The sequence below is a fragment of the Triticum urartu genome, chromosome 3 (genome assembly GCF_003073215.2).
Source record: "Triticum urartu cultivar G1812 chromosome 3, Tu2.1, whole genome shotgun sequence".
NCBI lineage: Eukaryota > Viridiplantae > Streptophyta > Magnoliopsida > Poales > Poaceae > Triticum > Triticum urartu.
The window spans coordinates 526,653,880-526,674,157 of NC_053024.1; the positions used below are offsets into that span (position 1 = coordinate 526,653,880).

Genomic DNA, 20,278 nt, shown 5'->3' on the forward strand with positions numbered 1-20,278 from the left:
CTCCCAACAGCCAATGGACTCTGCTGGCAAACTATTGAGCCAATGCCGAGCTGGTCCTTTGAGTTTGAGTGAGAGATATTTAATGGCGTGTAGATCATCACCGCGTGCCATGTGGATATGCAGGAGGAAATCCTCGATCCATACCGCAGGATCTGTTGTGCCGTCGTATGATTCTATATTTACGGGTTTGAAACCCTCTGGGATTTGATGATTCATTACTTCGTCTGTGAAGCATAAGGGGCGTGCGGCGCCTCTGTACTGGGCTATATTGCGACGTAGCTCCAATGAGTCTTGCCCGCTGTGTTCGGCCCGGCCGGATTTACTTTTGCTGTATCCGAGGTGACGATTATCGTCTCACGTAGTGGTGCGCCCTCGTGATCCGTAGATCGATCTTGCATGTTTTGCCTTGTCCTCCAATACGTCTCGGGCGTATTTCCCCATGCCTTTTTATTTGAATGGCGTCGGGGTGCAGGCTAAGCTTTTGGCGGGAATGCCTCTCTGTCGCGACCACGAGGTGGCCGATCAGCCGCATCATACGCTTCTTCCTCCAGTCGGGGTAGCAATCTGCATTTTGGGTAACTCTTGGAGGGGCGTTCGAGTTTAAATTCCTCGGCCGCCAGGACTTCAGTCCATCTGTCAGCTAGCAGATCTTGATCAGCTTGAAGCTGCTGCTACTTTTTCTTAAGGCTATTTGCCGTGGCTATAATCCGGCGCTTGAAGTGCTCTTGTTCGACGGGATCCTCTGGCATGACGAATTCGTCATCGTCGAGGCTTGCCTCATCTTCGGAGGGAGGTATGTAATTATTATCCTCTTCCTCTCTATCTGTCGCTCTCTCATGAGGGCTGGCTTCTCCATCCTCCTGTGTTGGATCTTGCTGGAGGCGGTTATCTTCGGCACTGTCCGGGGTGTTGTTATCTCTTGTGTCGGAATCACCGTTTTTGCTTTGGCGGGACTTAGAGCGGCGCCGCTGACGCTGGTGCTTAGGTTGCTTCCTGGAGGGGTCATCCTCCGCTATCTCGTCGCCATTGCCTTCTTTGGGTGTGTCCATCATGTATATATCGTATGATGAGGTGGCTGTCCAGTGCCCTGTGGGCAGTGGTTCCTCTTCGTCTCCCGCATCGTCGTCCATACCGTCGATGTCTTCGGAGTCGAAGTCGAGCATGTCGGTTAAGTCGTCGACAGTGACTACTAAGTGGGTGGTGGGTGGGCAGCGAATTTCTTCGTCATCCGCATCCCAACCCTGCCGGACATAGTTCGGCCAGGATCCTCCTAACAAGGAGAGAGACCTTAATGAGTTCAGTATGTCGCCAAAGGGTGAGTGCTGAAAAATATCCGCGGAGGTGAACTCCATGATCCGCGCCCAATCGGATTCGCTAGGAACGGGCGCAGGCAGTTCGGAGTCCGTGGCCGGAGAAGGATTCGACAGTCTGACAACACGGCTCTCGTGCAGGGTAAGGTCGATGTTCGGCTCGATCTCCGCTGAGGGTAAGGCCTCCGTGGCGGGGTCTATCCACCCGTCCATGGACGGCGCAACCGGCTCCGAATTGAGGGTCGGAGCGGCTACCGGTGCGATCTCTTGAACACTGTTTGATGGTAGAGCTAAATCGTACTCATCGTGACCGCGTGACGCACAGGGCAGAGGCTTGAATCCGTCGAAGATCAAGTCTCCACGGATATCGGCCGTGTAGTTTAAGCTTCCAAACCTGACCTGGTGGCCAGGGGCGTAACTTTCGATCTGCTCCAGATGGCCAAGCGAGTTGGCCCGCAGTGCGAAGCCGCCGAATACAAAAATCTGTCCGGGGAGAAAAGTCTCACCCTGGACTGCATCACTAACGATGATCGAAGGAGCCATCAAGCCTAACGGCGACGACACAGAGGAACTCTCAATGAAAGCACCAATGTCGGTGTCAAAACCGGCGGATCTCGGGTAGGGGGTCCCGAACTGTGCGTCTAAGGCGGATTGTAACATGAGGCAGGGGACACGATGTATTACCCAGGTTCGGGCCCTCTTGATGGAGGTAAAACCCTACGTCCTGCTTGATTAATATTGATGATATGGGTAGTACAAGAGTAGATCTACCGCGAGATCAGAGAGACTAAACCCTAGAAGCTAGCCTATGGTATGATTGTATGTTGTCCTACAGATTAAAACCCTCCGGTTTATATAGACACTGGAGAGGGTTAGGGTTACACAAGGTCGGTTACAAAGGAGGAGATATCTATATCCGTATTGCCTAGCTTGCCTTCCACGCCAAGTAGAGTCCCATCCGGACACGAGACAAAGTCTTCAATCTTATATCTTCATAGTCCAACAGTCCGGCCAAAGGATATAGTCCGGTTGTCCGGAGACCCCCTAATCCAGGACTCCCTCAGTGCCCCTTGCCTACGTATATAAAGGAGCAAAGGGGAAGGCCGGCCGGCCCTATAGGGCGCGCCAGGAGGAGGATTCCTCCTCCTAGTAGGAGTAGGACCCCCCCTCTTTCCTACTCCTAATAGGAGGGGGAAAGGAAGGGGGAGACGGAGAAGGAAAAGGCCCCCCTTTCCAAGTCCAATTCGGACCAGAGGGGGAGGGGGCGCGCGGCCTACCCTGACCGACCCCTCTCTCTTCACTAGGGCCCAACAAGGCCCATTAACTCTCGGGGGGTTCCAGTAACCCCTCTGGCACTCCGGTAAAATCGCAATTTCATCCGGATCTCTTCCGATATCCAAATGTAGGCTTCCAATATATCAATATTTATGTCTCAACCATTTCGAGACTCCTCGTCATGTCTGTGATCATATCCGGGACTCCGAACTACCTTCGGTACATCAAAACATATAAACTCATAATACCGATCATCACAGAACTTTAAGCGTGCGGACCCTACGGGTTCGAGAACTATGTAGACATGACCGAGACATGTCTCCGGTCAATAACCACTAGCAGAACCTGGATGCTCATATTGGTTCCTACATATTCTACAAGACCTTTATCGGTCAAACCGCAAAACAACATACGTTGTTCCCTTTGTCATCGGTATGTTACTTGCTCGAGATTCGATCGTCGGTATCGCAAAACAACATACGTTCTATAATGCATCATCCCGCAACTAACTCATTAGTCACATTGCTTGCAAGGCTTATAGTGATGTGCATTACCGAGAGGGCCCAGAGATACCTCCCCGACAGTCGGAGTGACAAATCCTATTCTTGATCTATGCCAACTCCACGAACACCATCGGAGACACATTTAGAGCACCTTTATAATCACCCAGTTACGTTGTGACGTTTGGTAGCACATAAAGTGGTCCTCCGGTATTCGGGAGTTGCATAATCTCAATCATAGGAACATGTATAAGTCATGAAGAAAGCAATAGCAGTAAACTAAACGATCAAGTGCTCAGCTAACAAAATGGGTCAAGTCAATCATATCATTCTCCTAATGATGTGATCCCGTTGATCAAATGACAACTCATGTCTACGGCTAGGAAACTCAACCATCTTTGATCAACGAGCTAGTCAAGTAGAGGCATACTAGTGACACTATGTTTGTCTATGTATTCACACATGTATTGTGTTTCCGGTTAATACAATTCTAGCATGACTAATAAACATTTATCATGATATGAGGAAATAAATAATAACTTTATTATTGCCTCTAGGGCATTTTTCCTTTAGGACAGCTGCCGGGTATGGGGCACCCACCAGTCCGGCGCACTCCTCAACTAGGACGCCTGTCGTGTATGAGGCCGCCGCAACCACCTCCCGGTCTAGCTGTCGTCGACGTCACCACGACGCTAGACAATGCCACCATACTACGCTCGTCCATCATCACACGTCCATCCTGCGCTCGTCCATCGTCACACGCCCACTGGCGAGACCCTGCTGCTCCATGCCACTGAGACTAGCCGTTGTCGACGTGCCAGATGCCACGCCGCTCCTGCGACGCGAAACACCACTGGCTGCCACTAGTCCCATCCCCTCCGCTTGTAGTACCTCAAACCGAGCACCCAAACTCCCCAGGCGGCGCCTTCAAGAAGGGTACGACACACGTAGTGCCGCCGCCGCCCAATCTAAGGAGATTTAGGGTTTTCACCCGGGCATGGGGTCGGGGCGGAGGGCAGGGACCTCGACGGCGCCTGCTAAAGGAAATATGCCCTAGAGGCAATAATAAAGTTATTATTTATTTCCTTATATCATGATAAATGTTTATTATTCATGCTAGAATTGTATTAACCGGAAACATGATACATGTGTGAATACATAGACAAACAGAGTGTCACTAGTATGCCTCTACTTGACTAGCTCGTTGATCAAAGATGGTTATGTTTCCTAGCCATAGACAAAGAGTTGTCATTTGATTAATGGGATCACATCATTAGGAGAATGATGTGATTGACTTGACCCATTCCGTTAGCTTAGCACTTGATCATTTAGTTTGTTGCTATTGCTTTCTTCATGACTTATACATGTTCCTATGACTATGAGATTATGCAACTCCCGTTTACCGGAGGAACACTTTGTGTGCTACCAAACATCACAACGTAACTGGGTGATTATAAATGTGCTCTACAGGTGTCTCCGAAGGTACTTGTTGGGTTGGCGTATTTCGAGATTAGGATTTGTCACTCCGATTGTCAGAGAGGTATCTCTGGGCCCACTCGGTAATGCACATCACTTAAGCCTTGCAAGCATTGCAACTAATGAGTTAGTTGCGGGTTGATGTATTACGGAATGAGTAAAGAGACCTGCCGGTAACGAGATTGAACTAGGTATTGAGATACCAACGATCGAATCTCGGGCAAGTAACATACCGATGACAAAGGGAACAACGTATGTTGTTATGCGGTTTGACCGATAAAGATCTTCGTAGAATATGTGGGAGCCAATATGAGTATCCAGATTCCGCTATTGGTTATTGACCGGAGACGTGTCTCGGTCATGTCTACATAGTTCTCGAACCTGTAGGGTCCGCGCTTAAAGTTCGATGACGGTTATATTATGAGTTTATGTGTTTTGATGTACCGAAGGAGTTCGGAGTCCCGGATGAGATCGGGGACATGACGAGGAGTCTCGAAATGGTCGAGACGTAAAGATCGATATATTGGACGACTATATTCTGATATCGGAAAGGTTTCGAGTGATTCAGGTATTTTTGGGAGTACCGAGGAGTTATGGGAATTCGTATTGGGCCTTAATGGGCCATACGGGAAAGGAGAGAAAGGCCTCAAAGGGTGGCCGCAACCCTCCCCATCGGCTAGTCCGAATTGGACTAGGGAGGGGGGGGGGGCGCCCCCTTCCTTCCTTCTCCTTTTCCCTTCCCTTTCCTTCCCTCCTACTCCTACTACATTGAAGGGCTCCTAGTTCTACTAGGAAAAGGGGAATCCTACTCCCGGTGGGAGTAGGACTCCCCTAGGGCGCGCCATAGAGAGGGCCGGCCCTCCCCCTCCTCCACTCCTTTATATACGGGGGCAGGGGGCACCCCAAAGACACAACAATTGATCTCTTAGCCGTGTGCGGTGCCCCCTCCACCATAATCTACCTCGATCATATCGTAGCGGTGCTTAGGCGAAGCCCTGCATCGGTAGAACATCATCATCGTCACGACGCCCTCGTGCTGACGAAACTCTCCCTCAACACTCGGCTGGATCGGAGTTCGAGGGACGTCATCGAGTTGAACGTGTGCAGAACCCGGAGGTGCCGTGCGTTCGATACTTGATCTGTCGGATCGTGAAGACGTACGACTACATCAACCGCGTTGTGCTAACGCTTCCGCTTTCGGTCTACCAGGGTACGTGGACAACACTTTCCCCTCTTGTTGCTATGCATCACCATGATCTTGCGTGTGCGTAGAATTTTTTTGAAATTACTACGTTCCCCAACACTTGCAAGTAGGAGAACGGCGACCCTGGTCGTCGCCACCGTCGGGATGAACGAGTCATTCAGAGTTTCCTCCGGTCCGATGTCACCTCTACCAGCCCCCGCTAACGCACCGAGGACGACGACCGCGATGATAAGCCACCAAGTGCAGCGGGAGAGAGCCTGGAGCGCGGAGGAGATCCACCGGCGACTCACTGCCCATGCGATCAAGACGCCGTCCATTCACCCCTCGCGAATGTCGCCAGCCGAGGGCGTCGTTGCCATGCCTAACGGGGCCGCCGCCCCCGGTCCAGGTTCCTCCATGAAGGCCAGAGTGGCGAGATCCGCCGCGAGCGACGAGATCCGGCACCGCGCGGCCGACGCCATCGCCCAAGCCCGCCGTCGACCGATCCCGCCGCCGCCGGGAGCCCGCACGCTGCCGGGAGTCCCACACCCATGGATCTGGGCACTCGTGCTCCGCCACGAGTCCGTCGCCTCCGAGATCCGCCACACCGTCGGGAGGGCCGCACCCTGCAGATCAGGATGCCCGCGCCGCCACGAATGCGGGAACGGGAGGAGAGACCCTCCGCCGCCGCCGTCGCACGCACGGGCTTTGCCCGACGCCGACCATCAGCAGCGGCGGAGGGGGAGAAGGGCGCAGGAGGGACTAGGCGGCGGCCACGGAGCCTTCCCGAGTCGCTCGCGGGGGAGGCGACGCGAGAGGGACCTGGTTCTAACTTCAAAAAAGTGTTCTTACTAAAGATAATCTGTTGTGGGAAGGATGGAAAGGAGACAAAAACCGTGTGTTTTGTAACAGGATGAGCCCATTGACCATTTATTTTTCTCCAGTTCGATGGCTAGGCTAATCTGGAACTTGTTGAAATGTGCTTTTGATTTGTGTTCAATGCCTGATAATCTGCATGATTGCTTTGATACATAGATAAAATTATTTTCTAAGAATGATAAATTTTTTTGGTACTTGTTGGCATTTCTACTCTATTTTAAACGACATGGAAATGCAAAAATGATATAATCTTTGAGAGAAGAAAGATCTGTGATCCGATGACTGTTATCGTTCTGATGTGCAAATGGATCACGGAGCTGTTTTGCAGATAAAACCACCAGAAGGAAGAATGTTGACGTCGGGGGCAAAACTAATTGAACAGGTGGCAAGTGAAGTGTACCGTGGGACGCAGGGATGGAGGCATGGAGTTCTGAGACTAGGTGGCTGAGAGCTACATGCTGAAGACCTCTAGTTCTTGCCTTCTTGACCTGGCAATCTTTTGGCGGCCGCTGCAATTTGTTTTGTGAAACCTTGCTTTCAGAGGGTTTCGTGTCCCCAGCTTGTATGTTTGGATTGGTGCTAGGGTCTGGTCCAGTGTAGTTTGGCCCCCTGCGTGGTGGCTGTCCCGTCTTTGTTGTTTCTGAACTTATTAGTAGTATGACTGAACTTAGTTTTTTTCTTTTTTCGTTGAACTGAACTGGATCTGCTATGCTTGGTTTGGTTTCTCTTAATGGAATCGGAGGTAACCCTCTTCTGCTAAAAGAAAATGTACATATCTTCCGGGGGCAATTAAATAAAGCTGCCTGGAAATGAGGTAGCAGATCATTCGAAGAACACCTGCAGTTAAATTGCCAGATAGCCAGTGAAAAAAGGCTAGATAGATCGTAGAACAAGTTGCAGCACAACTGAAAAAGGCTGAAATACCGGCGCCCCATATCTCAAGGAAAACGCACTGTAATCTGCAGCGCGAAACAGTTTGGAAGATGCATTTCAGTAAGCAAGTAGTGCTGATTGACTCGTGGCACGGAGAGGGAGAAGAGAAGAGAAGAACAGTGAAGCGTAGGGGAATGGGACGGGACTAGAGAAGGGGGAAGGCGTGGGCGCGTGGCCGCGTGAGGATGGGGTGTTGCGAACGGGACGAGCTCGCCTACTAGCCGTCCAACTGGGCAGACGGACGGCTGCGATCGCGCGCGGGCGAAACCGAAACATAAAAAAAAGAAAAAAAAAAGAGAAAGGGGAGCGAAAGCAAGGGCAGAGTCGGCGGGAGGCGGCGGCGGGGAAAGGGGAGCGATGCCGGTGGCGAGGCCGGAGCCGCAGGAGCCGCGGGTGATCGCCCACCTCGACCTCGACTGCTTCTACGTGCAAGGTCACCACCCTCTTCGCCCCCTCCCCCCTCTCTCGCAGCGTCTCTGAACCGAGAGGGTAACAAGGCGTTTGCTCACCTGCAGTCGAGCAGCGGAGGAACCCGGCGCTCAGGGGGCAGCCCACCGCCGTGGTGCAGTACAACGACTGGAAAGGCGGCGGCCTGATTGCGGTGAGCTACGAGGCCCGCAAGTTCGGCGTGAAGAGGTGAGGGCTGATTTTTACTTGCTTGGTCCGGAGTTCCTGGCAGATATCTGTGATGCTTTATTGATTGATTCAGGTCCATGCGTGGGGATGAGGCCAAGAATGTCTGCCCAGGTATAAACCTGGTCCAGGTCCCCGTGTCTCGTGACAAGGCCGACCTCAATGTGTACCGAAATGCTGGCTCCGAGGTAGTATGTTGCTGCAACAATATGAGCGTCCATCACTCATAATTTACTGCATTGAACAACTAAAGACTGTTCCATGGCATTGAAGGTTTTGTGTCCAATCCTTTCAGGTAGTAGCGATTCTTTCGACCAAGGGGAAGTGTGAGCGAGCATCCATTGACGAAGTCTATCTCGACCTTACTGATGCTGCCAAGGAAATGCTCTTGGAATCTCCTCCGGAGTCGTCAGAGTCTATTTTTGAGGAGGCCACAAAGTCAAATATCCTGGACCTTCCTTCTGTAAGAATTTTTCCGCAAATTGGTTGGGGTGGTTCTTACATTTGATGTGAGTGTGACCGTAGACCTTGATATGTATGTTCAGGATGTCGGTGACAGGGAGGAGAATGTGAAGGCATGGCTTTGCCGAGCAGATGCCAACTACCAGGATAAGTTGCTGGCATGCGGAGCTATACTTGTTGCACAGTTACGAGTAAAAGTTCTGGAGGAAACCCAATTCACGTGTTCTGCTGGCATTGCTCACAATAAGGTTTATAACGAGTCATATAGTGAGTAGATGAAGTATGCTTTTGCATGATTTGTTTCTTCTCATTCTACAGATTTAAGTATAAATAGTCCATATGTATTATTTAAGCTGCTCTCTAAACTTAGGAAATCAAGTCGGCTTCCTCATAGTGCTTCTCTTGATACTTTCCTTTTCCTGTTGCAGTTTCCACTCAAATGTTGTTATATTGTGCAGATGTTAGCTAAACTTGTTAGCGGGATGCACAAACCTGCTCAACAAACAGTTGTTCCATCTTCATCGGTTCAAGACTTTCTAGCATCATTGCCTGTGAAGAAGATGTAATGAGCTACATGACAACTCCACATTTATTGCTTTCTTGTTTTTTGTTGGACAAAGTTTTTAAAACCTTGTATTACTCTCTAGTCCTTACATTCCAGAACTGTCTGATACTGAATTACAAAAAACGTCCATGTTATGCAGGAAACAACTTGGGGGTAAGCTTGGGAGTTCCTTGCAGGATGATCTGGGGGTTGAGACAGTTGGAGATCTTCTAGGTTTTACAGAAGAGAAATTACAAGAGTACTATGGTGTAAATACAGGGTAAATTGTTGCATATTGCTTGGTTTTATTTCAGGTGCCTGATGTTTGGGATACCACGTAAAAGATTTGGACTTGCTAATCTTTTTTTTTTTTACTTTTTGTGTGCAACTTAATTTCCGTGGTACTATGCTTGCAGATTATAAGTATAGAAATCATGTATAGTTGTTGGTAAAAACTCATCTTATGAGCACCCAATTTTTGCACAGAACATGGTTATGGAAGACTGCAAGAGGTATTAGCGGAGAAGAAGTTGAGGACCGTCTTCTACCAAAGAGTCATGGTTGTGGAAAAACATTTCCTGGCCCAAAAGCATTAAAGAATAATTCTTCTGTAAGCATGCTTGCTGTCTGTTGTGTTCTTTCGTTCTCTAACAGCCTTTTCTACTTTAGAGCTGCTTATGAAAACTAAGAAAGATTATCAAGCAACTCCCCTGAGAACTATATGGATGTGCACAGCTGATAGAAACCTAAAACATTAGTTGCTTAGTGATACACATCTCATAATTCCAATGATCACCTGATGCAAGAAGAGTGTCTTTTCATTTAGTGACACAGCTTACTGGTATTATGCAGTGGTTGCACACCCCCTTGGTTGTTGCTGTAAAATATTTTATTAAACATAAAGAGCTTAGGAAGATTGGTATCAACATGCCTTGTGCCGGTTTGATTAGTGGCATGTTGTACATTTTGAGTTATGTTGGAAATTTATCCCACCAAATACATTTTGAGTTATGTTGGAACTTTATCCATACAATACAAATTGATTTTATAAGATACTTGTATCCCACCAAAGTTAAAATAGGTTACTGGCTTATTGCATTGTCAAGGAGTCAAATCCCACACACGAGGATGTCTCAAAATATGTTATTTCTGATTCTGTGTATGAATGTAGGGAGTTTTGTTTTAGCTACTTTGAATCTGGCGCATTAATTCACAATCAATTTCATACATTTTAGGTTAAGAGCTGGCTGGATAAACTTTGTGAAGAATTGAGCGAGCGGATTCAGTCTGACTTGAGCTGCAACAAGAGAGTCGCTCAAACATTAACTCTCCATGCTAGGGCATCTAAGGTACTTTGTGTAATTTACTCATGCCTTTTAGTTTCAGCTTACTAATGGTGACTATGTAGGAAAACGAGGGTAATTCAATGAAGAAATTCCCATCCAAATCTTGCCCATTACGCTATGGGACTGGCAAAATTCAAGAAGATGCAATGAAGCTATTCGAATCTGGGCTTCATGATTTTTGGGGTTCTCGGAATGCTGGATGGAGTATTACATCTCTTTCTGTTACAGCAAGCAAAATATTTGACATACCAAGTGTATGTTTATGATAACTTTCTCGGTATTCAATAGTTTCGTGTGTTTAAAAACCATCCCCTCTGTATTAACAAGTAGGATGACAATATGATCATGTTGTTACCTTGATAAGACGTACTCCGTATTAGCTATTTCATTATATTTGGTCAAACCAAATACGTTTTGACATCACATTAGTTGTTGCCTGCTCCTGACAACAAGTTTGACATGATTTTCTGATGTAAACCTCTGTTATTTGAAAGAAGTTCATCCGTATTTTGACATGTAGTGTGGAATACTTTTATCAGTTTATGTACTCCCTCTGATCCAAATTAATTGATGGAGCTCTAGTACAACTTTAGTATAAAGTTGTAGTAGAACTTCAGTATAAAGTTGTACTAGAGCTGCGTCAATTAATTTGGATCGGAGGGAGTAATTTATAACTATATGTAGTGTGCAGGTTTGACTGAATAAGATTATACATCATTGTTTTTCTATCCTTTTTACCTTTTTATTTTTTAATTACTTCAGGGAACAAACTCAATCTTGAAATATATCAAAGGCCGAAGTTCCGATGCATCTTCAGCCATCCTTGATTCTTCCTCTACACCTGAGTCAACACCATCTGTTGGTAATGTTACTCAGTTCAATATTGCAGACCGTGTGTAATTTCCGTTTGCCCTTACTGTACTGAACTGTGAACATGCTTTTCTAGATAACAAGTTATATATGACTCCAGTTCATGAGGAACGGTGTGAATCATCATCTATGAAGGAAGACTGTGACAATAGTAATTCTGCCAAACAATGTAGCTCAATTGAAGGAAAAGGTCTGCCGAAGAAATTACCGAAAGTTCAGGTAAGTTGTTTCTTTCCTCTTCAGGGGTCACCAAACTGACTCCTCGTGGGTTGTTAATTTCTGTTCTGTTAACAGGTAATGCGCCTTTGAGAAAACCTATCCCTCAAAGGTGAAGTTTGGTCTCACCAACTAACCTAGTACATCAGCACTTGATTATTTGGGTTTTATTTGTTTGATAGAAATGAGGTTACCATTTAGCATTGGTATTCTTTGAAAGAAAAGGTAGAGCATGTAATGCTTCGTATAGATGCTGGAAAATTGAGAAAACTGAACTCAGTAGTCAGTAAGTTATGATGTTTTATCCAAATAGTAGAAATGGATCTCAGGATTTTGAGTTTGATTTCAGATCCTCATCTCATTCACCTTTCTTACTAGCAGTATTAGAAGTTTAGAACTTAAAGTTAATTCTTACATCTTAGCTTTTCTTTGTCCAACCACTCATGTGACCGTTGGCATCTTTCTAGTTCGTCTGGGACCTTCGGCATCTTGCTAGTTACTCCGTTTCCACTAGAAGCACAGTATAGTATCCGCCACTTCTCCGTTCCACCATAATTCTTAACCAGCCATCACCCTAACGCAGTAACACTCACCTGCAACCCTAGGCGGTGATTGGCATGCTGAGCTAATTCTCAAGTCGGGTGAGAAACTCATCTTTATAGGCCACAGGAGGTTTACTTTCAGTGTCCATGCCAGGTTTTGTAATTTATTGTAGTTCAGTGACATACTTGTGTCTTATCTAATCTGAGCACTCATCCAGATGTTTCATAACAATCATTCAGGGAGCTGGCTCTATTTTGAAGTTTCTTTCACAAAGTCAACCTGGCCAGCACGAGAAAAGAAACTTTGACGGCTTAATTTGTAGCCATCAAGGTTCGGTAGGCTGTTTTCTATGCTTGCAGATATCGATCGATTGCATATTGTAAACAATGTGAAAAAATTATTCTTTGGTTGCCAAATATTCATCATCGTAGGCCCGGAGAGTTCTTCAGGAGCAAGCGAGGCTGAACAACATGGTAGAGACAATATTAACACGGCCGCCGTGCACTCTTCTGGTTCCGGTGACACATGGATGCTCAATGTTGAAGACATTGATCCGGCCGTAGTAGGGGAACTGCCGCTGGAGATTCAAAGAGAAATACAGGGTTGGATCCGTCCTTTGAAACAGGCAACCCCAAAGAAGCGCGGTTCCACCATCTCTTCTTACTTTTCACCGGCAAGAAGGTGATCGCTCCGAATAGCTGGATTATACCATGCTAATTCTAACACGCTGCTGACTGTTCTCATGATTGTCCGCATGTAAACTGTAGGAAACTCATCTAACCAACTCTAATAGATGTGTTGATGGTTGTGAATAGTACTTTTATTCCTGGAGTACCCTGAGGGTCACAAATTTGCATCCCTATGCAATCACACGTTTGCGTCTCCGGCACAAACGCAAAATTAATGCCTTCCATTTTTATTGCATCTTTTACAAACACATACACATGGTGATAAATAATTAAATATACAAACTTTTTTACATCTTTTTATTGCATAGCTATAGCAACTCCGTGTTTTTAGAAGACTTAGAGATGTTGCTTCTAACTCGCAGCTGATCGTGTACATTTTGGATTTATCTAATCACATCCAGTAAACACATTACACCGCCCACTGCGTTAAGAATGAATGGGGCAAATCATTCAAATGGTTCCTTCCCAGGCGCACTGAAGAGCGTTAGCTCCTGTAGTTCTGAGAAAGCTGGGAGGTCCAGTGCATCCCTCGCGATGCTTTGGTCTTCCTCAGTAATGCTTAGTGCTTGAGATGTAGTACTTCCCTGCAACAAATGTTTAAGTTAGCGACTACCATATGTTGACTTCTGTAGAAAAATTTAGCCCGTGGTGAGCTGTAGCTTAATATGCTCTGCATTGCATGCCATGTAGGGTCCATATAGACTATACAGTACTTGGGTCGTAGGGAGTAGCAAATAGACAAATTGTAAATGGCTAAATTACCGTGCTTTGGAGCTCCCGGATGTAACCAACTAACAGTAGCTCAAGTGGCTCCCCTGATTTGGCATTGCAGCAGGGATCAAGAAAACATATGTGCTGAAAAAAACCCACAAGTTTTAAGAACGGAAAATTAGACACAATTCCATAGCATGAAAGCAAATCACTCAACAAAATATCATGCTAACCTACACACAACTGACCTCCCATACAAAAACAGCCCTTTAAATTTATACCTTAACAATGCTCATACATAAAGGTAATCGAAAATTAAATAAAAGTACAGACCATCACTCTTCCAACAGCCGGGGGCGAAATGTCCCACCCAATGCTGACAACCACCTTAGATACTCCATGTGGTTCTAACTTGGCCCGACCAAAAACAATTCCCGATAATTGGCCAGGAACAGAGTCGTAGGTATGTTCACCTGTTTGCAGTGATCAGCAACTAACAACAATGAGCACTTATCAGCATTTCAGAAAGAAAGATGACTAACTTGCGACTCTTATCATGATGGAGTATTGGGTACCACAATGCATGGTGCCTATGTACTCCGGATGGTAACAATTACTACCATGATCGTAACATGCTTAATAGATTGTCTAGTAATAGTTACCTTTATGAGACAACATGAGAATGCATTACATACAAGATGGTAACTAGTGTATTGTCGCGTGGTAGCAAAATAATCTGGATTTTTTTTTATCAAAACGTATCAAAGTGAGATTAGTTTCAAAGGCCACTTCGGTATGAAGCTAGCGGTGAAAATGGATTGTGAATGAAAATAATCTCTGTATTAAAGTGGGAGGAAGGTCTCGGACCTGCTACTATCATATGAATATTGTTTGAGATCACATTTCCTATGTGAGCATTTGAGTACAATGGATCCATGGGCAATGCACCTTGAATGCCTGCAACATAAGTACCACATATCAAACTTAAATAAAAAAGTATAAAATGAAATAACTGTTAATGGAGAAATCGAGAAAGTTACGATCGTCAAATGGAGGAAGACCCCATAATTCAGGATGGAAGTCCAGCAGTGAACAGAGGACACGATCGGCAATTGAGTAATGTTGCCTTTCAGTTTGGAGTGACGGAACAGCGACTACCTTTGCCCCAGAAGCCTTGGCACCCCGGACTCCAACACTAATAAAAATTGCCAACAAAATAGAAAGTAAACATTTTTCTGGAAGCAGAAATTAAACTGAATGCCGAAGATGTCCTTTTTAATGCACGAATGCTTGCCGTTCTATTTCTGAATTTGAGAACAGTTATAAGGATTTAGCCCCATTTTCCGTTATAGGAGAATGCATATGCCGTAGAAGATAGGCAAGTACAATGTGTTCCATTCAAATGAAAGCAACTTGAAATTTTCTAAGTTTACATAATCACTTCATGTACAATGACAAAACTGTTTGTTGTTGTGTATGCTAAACTTTGTTCTGTTCCTTAGTGAAGGACCACATGTTCCCAGGGGCTTCTTGTTAGAGAAATGTCTCTCAGTAATATCTAATATCTATGTTTTGTTCTGTTGTATTATTATTCATTCATTCTATATTTTATTTTGTCTTCTCTTCTCTTTTTGTGTGTGTATGGAACAACAAACTTACAGAGAATCTTCTATGACCAAGCATGATGATGGATTTACACCGAGTCTGTTTGCAGCTTCCAGATATCTAGAAACAAAGAGATATAAGATATTATATGATCAATAATATTGAATGTGTTTGTACTGTGTTTTTAAATAAAACAATATTGAGTTGATCATCAGGTTGTCGGCCAAATTGATGCCAAATAATAATAACAATAATGTGAAGTAATACATAAAGCAATACTACAAGTAAACTGCTGATGTTATATCCTAGAACACAAAAGGTAGATTTGCTCTAGATATGTCAAGCGTGAGTTCTTCAGTACTTGTGTATGATTTCGGTTGTTAATTTAGTGGAAGCTTCAATGCGCTCCTCCAAAATAACGGTGGATTAGAAAGAACAAACACAGGATTACGATGTCATGCCTATTCTAATCTTAAACAATTTTATTTACACCAAAAACTGTTTGATTGGACCACAAAAAAGATGATTCTTTTAAGTGAATGAAATCTTCTGTGAATATTAGTGCACACAAATATTTGGAAAAGGATTCTATAACATTCAATCGTACTAATAATACATACAAAATGTAACTATAAGAATTCTAATCCTGCAGATATCTTTCTAATCAAACGGGCCTTAGGATTTTAAAGTCGTGTGAGAAAATGATACTCCAGTCTTTCTATTGTAAGTTCTGAAAAAACGTTCATACATGTCAGGGCAAGGTTTTCCATGAGGAACCTGATCAACACCAAGAACCACGGAAAAACAGTCTTGCAGTTCTGCAAAATAAGGGATTTTCATTAGATGATCATCACATACAAAAACTTGCACTAAATTATTGCTTGAATATTCTTTTATGTCTATAAACTATGTCTTTCGGGACTACCGATGATTACTTGAGTCACAATAGAGTCCCCTTCCAAGACAATTTATTCTGAAAAAAAACCCATCACCCACAAAATTCCACGCGCCTCATGGTTTTTGACAACCGCAAGAAAAACAGCCCCTACGAATTGCTTGCCCCTACCGACGGAATAAAGCTAATATAGATCAAAATTCTGTTGGGATCATGCCCCAACCTTGTCAGTGCTTAGGCTTGGGGCCACCACTCTTGAAGAGCTTGGTGATTGCGCTGAACCAACCACCTTGCACACCAAGTGACCATTGACATCCCCAACTAGATTTGCAAACCCTTCTGGCACGCCTCGGCAAACCAACAGAATATCGATGGCAAGAGAAAGTCACTAGAATAATAATATTCAAATTGCCGCCACCATCTAGAGGAGAAGCACATGGCGAAAACGAACTCCTAACAGGCTGCCCAATAGATCTGGTTGCTCAAATTGATGGGACCAGCCCCTCATAGGCCCATCGGCAATGATGGGCGAACATGGTCGGGGCCTGGAGGAGGATGGATGCAGGGACTTATTCCATCGACATGATGCTGCCACCACCTCAAAATCGTCGCTACGACATGAGAACCAAGACAAACACGAAATGGAACTGCACATTGAACAAAGAGCCGGGTTCCCCTCCACATCCCCACTCCTAGATGATGATTGGAGGCAGATGAGAATGATGACGTTGTTAGATGAGAGGAGGAAACCTTCACAAGTATATTTTTTCGAATGAGCGCTTGTTTTGTACCAATGACATTTTCCTCTCTTGGTCCATCATGCACTATATCTCTCCATATGTGAGCATCCGTGTATTTAATGTGTTCAAAGAAACTATAGCTCACCATCTCTTGTTGTGTATCCTACCCTATCACTTTCTCCCCCATGTCATTCACACCTCCGAGTTTGCAAAAAAGAAAGAGCTCATGTCCCTGCTCTAGCTCCCTAAGGGGTGCCGAAAATCTAGAGAAACATGAATAAACATGCTAGAATGCAAGATAAAGTATTTAATTGGAAAATGGGAGTAATTTTCGGCTTGGTAATCACTGGCATGAACATCTAAGGAGAAAAAAAAGGATTTTCTCCCTTCTTTTATGAAAATATATACAACATGACTCCCCACTAACGTTTCCTCGTAAAAAAAAACTCATAACTTCTTCCAAAAAATCTATATTTAATATATATTGAAGATTTTTATTTTTCTTTGGTCGTGCCAACTTATCTAATGCACATGGTACTCCATATTGCTATGATAAAAGCTTCGGTCAAGATGAGGTTTTTTTGCTTCAACACAACATTTTGATTTGATTTTACTTCAACATGGTGTTTGATGTTTTGCCTCATTGTATGTGCCTTGTGCTTCAACTTTGTGTACCATTGGAACATTTATAAGTTTATGGAGAGCTCTATTGTTCTCTAGTCTTTGTATCAAATCGATGCACATGTTCACTTTCACACCATTCGGACATTTGGCTCACGTTTGAATTTCGACGACTGGTCATTGGTAGGCTAAGTACAATGCCGAACCCCCATAGTTTTTGGGTGTGCGCGCATGGGGAACCAAACCCGATATCAACTCCACTGGTCATCCTCTTCTTTAGAAAGAGTATCTACTCCTACATCACAAACCTTCTAGTTTCAGAATTTTTTGACCGATAATTCTCATCTCGGAGTTGGAAGCAAGTGCCAGCGGTACTCCATTCTTGTGAAGATGCTTGAGAAGTCTTCTGACCCCTGGAAGTGGTTTTGCCTTCTGCCAGCTGGACAACAGTAGAACCAAGCCAAGTGGTTTAAGCCTCTGGGTTAGTTGTGAGGAACATACGAGCAAACAAAAAAAAACGAGTTGGGATGAACATGACATTGCAGATTTGATCAGCGTGCCAAAGTGACGCGAACCTTTTGAGATTCAAGGGGAATATTGCCTCTGAGTATTCTTCGAGAGTGAGCGGCAGCCCGTAATCTGCGATGATCCCAGCCGCGTACTCGCTGTAACTCTGCCCCAGCCTCCCCTCCTCCTTCTCCGCGTCTGCTGACTTCCCATATGTCGCCAGGAAATCGTTCAAGACGCCCCTTGTTACACTCTCTGCATCAACACACACGCACACACCACAGTTTACAAGCTCCATTTTGGAAATTACTCCAGTGTTCTCTTCCGGAAGGAGATTAAACGGATGTGTGTACCAGTGTCCAGGAGGGTGTCGTCCAGATCAAAGATCACGGCCGATACGTGATGCTTTGTTGCCATGGACGAAGTACCGGAGAGACGGCAGGGCGAGGCACTACTGCGACGACGGGCCGGCTGTGGTTTAAGGGTGGGAGGAGAAAGCAGAAGAGGGGTTTGGGAGCAGAGTAGTGATGGCAATCGGGGGTGATGGGGCGGGGTAACGGTTCCCTGCCAGTTTTTTTCAGGCCGAAGGGCTGTTCGGCCATGCCCGTCGCCGGAGGGCAGCCGCTGCCCGTGGGCATGCCCACGGAGTAGCAAGCAGCACTCCATCAAACACAGGAGTATATCAAGAAGCAACAAGTGCACTAAAACGAAGATCTGAGAGAAATGTAAATGGTTCAGCAATTAGTATTTGCAGAGAAACATCACAGAGAGGATGGGGATGTGGGGAGAGAGATGGATCCTGGCAGCGGAATCAACTAGTGACCACCGGCAGCAGGAGTTGGATGGCGTCCTCGCTCACCGGTGCCAGTGGTGGCAGCGTGGTCGCTCGGAGGGCATGGGCTGTGCTTTCTCTAGGGAGAGAACGAGACAGTACCTTTTATAGCGTAGGCAACCGGTAGTTCCGAGCCCGCGACCTCTACCTCTCGCATTGCTGCTGCCTTGGTGCCATCCCAAGACACTAGAGTGAAGCTACCATGAGAAAGCACACGCCAACACCAAAGCCATGCAGAAATTCGCAAGGGCACGCACCTGTCAGTCCCGCAACCTGCTCGTTTTGCCTTGCGATTCGCGCAGTAGTTCAACCCCGCACAAGGATATAATTAGTTTTAAGTTTTAAAGTTGAAACTTATGATTTTAGCATCTAAAGCTGTTAAGTTGCAACCAGCTTCAGAGATATAATTTTAAGCAATTTTTTCTACGGATCGTAAACACAAAATAGTTGATTTTTATCGGCCGCTCTTACTAAGTTTCAACATATAAGCAATTTTAAATCCCCCGCGTCACTCTCCGAGGCGACACGGCAGAACCCTAGCCGCCCCCGCCGCCGGCCTCCCTCCACCCTCCCTTCTCCCTCGCCGCCGCCGAGAGCCACCGCTTGCCCAGGCAGTGCCGGCGGCGGCGGGGCTTCTCCCCTGGCGCGGCTTCCCTTCTTCCTCGCGGCGGCTTAGTCACTCCCGGTGGGCTTGGTGGCGCGGCGCTTCGAAGCTCCGGCGGCGGCTCGCTTTGCGGCAGGTTGGAGGGCCTGTCCCCATCTGGTGGTGCCGCCTAGACAGCGGCTGCGACCTAGGGCTCTTGACCCCAGATTGGATCTGGGTGGTGCTCGGGCCTGGCCGTGGCTGCCTGTCAGGCGTGGTGGCGGTGAGTCTCGCGGCCTCTGGGCATCGTGGAGGTGCCTGTGGTGGCGTGTGCTCAGCCTGATGGTGGCGGCGGCCGTGCACGGGAGTTGGATTCCTTCAAACAGATCTGGGTGAAAACTTGCTTTTGGCTACTGCCAGGGCCGGTGGTGGCGCCGCTATATGCATCGTTCCCTTCTTGAAGGCATCACCATGGAGAAGTTCAAGGCCATTCTCTGCTACCTCCGAGGGAGACCCTAAATCGGATGATCGCATGACGGCGGTGCTCTGGTGTCGTTCCTCCCTTGGGGGCGTCATTCTTGGAGGTACACACGTGTTCGAGGGACCAGAGGACGAATTCTTTGGTGAAGTGGTGCGTCATCTCACTCATTGATGGCGGCGGGTCTCGGCGGCATGGCCCTGTGGTGACTCGGCGTCCGATGCGCGGAGATGGACTCGCGCAGGAGGGTGACGCGGTCTGGCGTCGTGGTGGCGTCGACGGCAGCTAGACCGGGCAAGATAGATGCAACAGTACAACTCTGAAGATGGATTGGTGGCAGGTGGCTGCGGCGGCCTCATACCCGGCAGGCGTCCTGGTTGAGGAGTGTGCCGGACCGGTGGGTGCCCCATGATACGTCCATTTTGCATCATGCTTTTATATCGATAT

The 20,278-nt window shown here is 46.4% G+C and overlaps 1 protein-coding gene and 1 pseudogene across 3 annotated transcripts; one reads left to right on the top strand and one right to left on the bottom strand.

The window, feature by feature from the left end:
• Positions 1 to 7,791: 7,791 nt before the first annotated feature.
• LOC125544783 (DNA polymerase eta) lies at positions 7,792 to 12,987 on the top strand. 3 transcript variants are annotated; one of them, XM_048708537.1, is made up of 14 exons: positions 7,792 to 7,989; positions 8,072 to 8,192; positions 8,266 to 8,377; positions 8,485 to 8,652; positions 8,735 to 8,899; positions 9,110 to 9,213; positions 9,356 to 9,475; positions 9,682 to 9,805; positions 10,431 to 10,544; positions 10,604 to 10,795; positions 11,304 to 11,403; positions 11,488 to 11,630; positions 12,388 to 12,500; positions 12,602 to 12,863. In XM_048708537.1, exons 1-13 carry the CDS (start codon positions 7,914 to 7,916, stop codon positions 12,475 to 12,477), a joined length of 1,629 nt encoding a protein of 542 aa, XP_048564494.1. In that variant the 5' UTR covers positions 7,792 to 7,913; the 3' UTR covers positions 12,478 to 12,500; positions 12,602 to 12,863. The 3 variants fall into 3 exon arrangements, with proteins under 3 accessions (XP_048564494.1, XP_048564495.1, XP_048564493.1); XM_048708536.1 differs by having other exon boundaries at positions 7,796 to 7,989; positions 12,410 to 12,500; positions 12,602 to 12,987; XM_048708538.1 differs by lacking the exons at positions 12,388 to 12,500; positions 12,602 to 12,863 and adding an exon at positions 11,706 to 12,381 and having other exon boundaries at positions 7,794 to 7,989.
• Positions 12,988 to 13,162: 175 nt separating this feature from the next.
• LOC125544784 lies at positions 13,163 to 18,355 on the bottom strand (annotated as a pseudogene).
• Between the last annotated feature and the right edge of the window lie 1,923 nt (positions 18,356 to 20,278).

Bases quoted from the DNA above. Each gene is read 5' to 3' on its own strand.
- LOC125544783 (XM_048708536.1), top strand. From the start codon at position 7,914: ATGCCGGTGGCGAGGCCGGAGCCGCAGGAGCCGCGGGTGATCGCCCAC. The intron at 8,900-9,109 runs GTTTATAACGAG...TATATTGTGCAG, and splicing joins CTGGCATTGCTCACAATAAG to ATGTTAGCTAAACTTGTTAG. The intron at 9,806-10,430 runs GTAAGCATGCTT...CATACATTTTAG, and splicing joins CATTAAAGAATAATTCTTCT to GTTAAGAGCTGGCTGGATAA.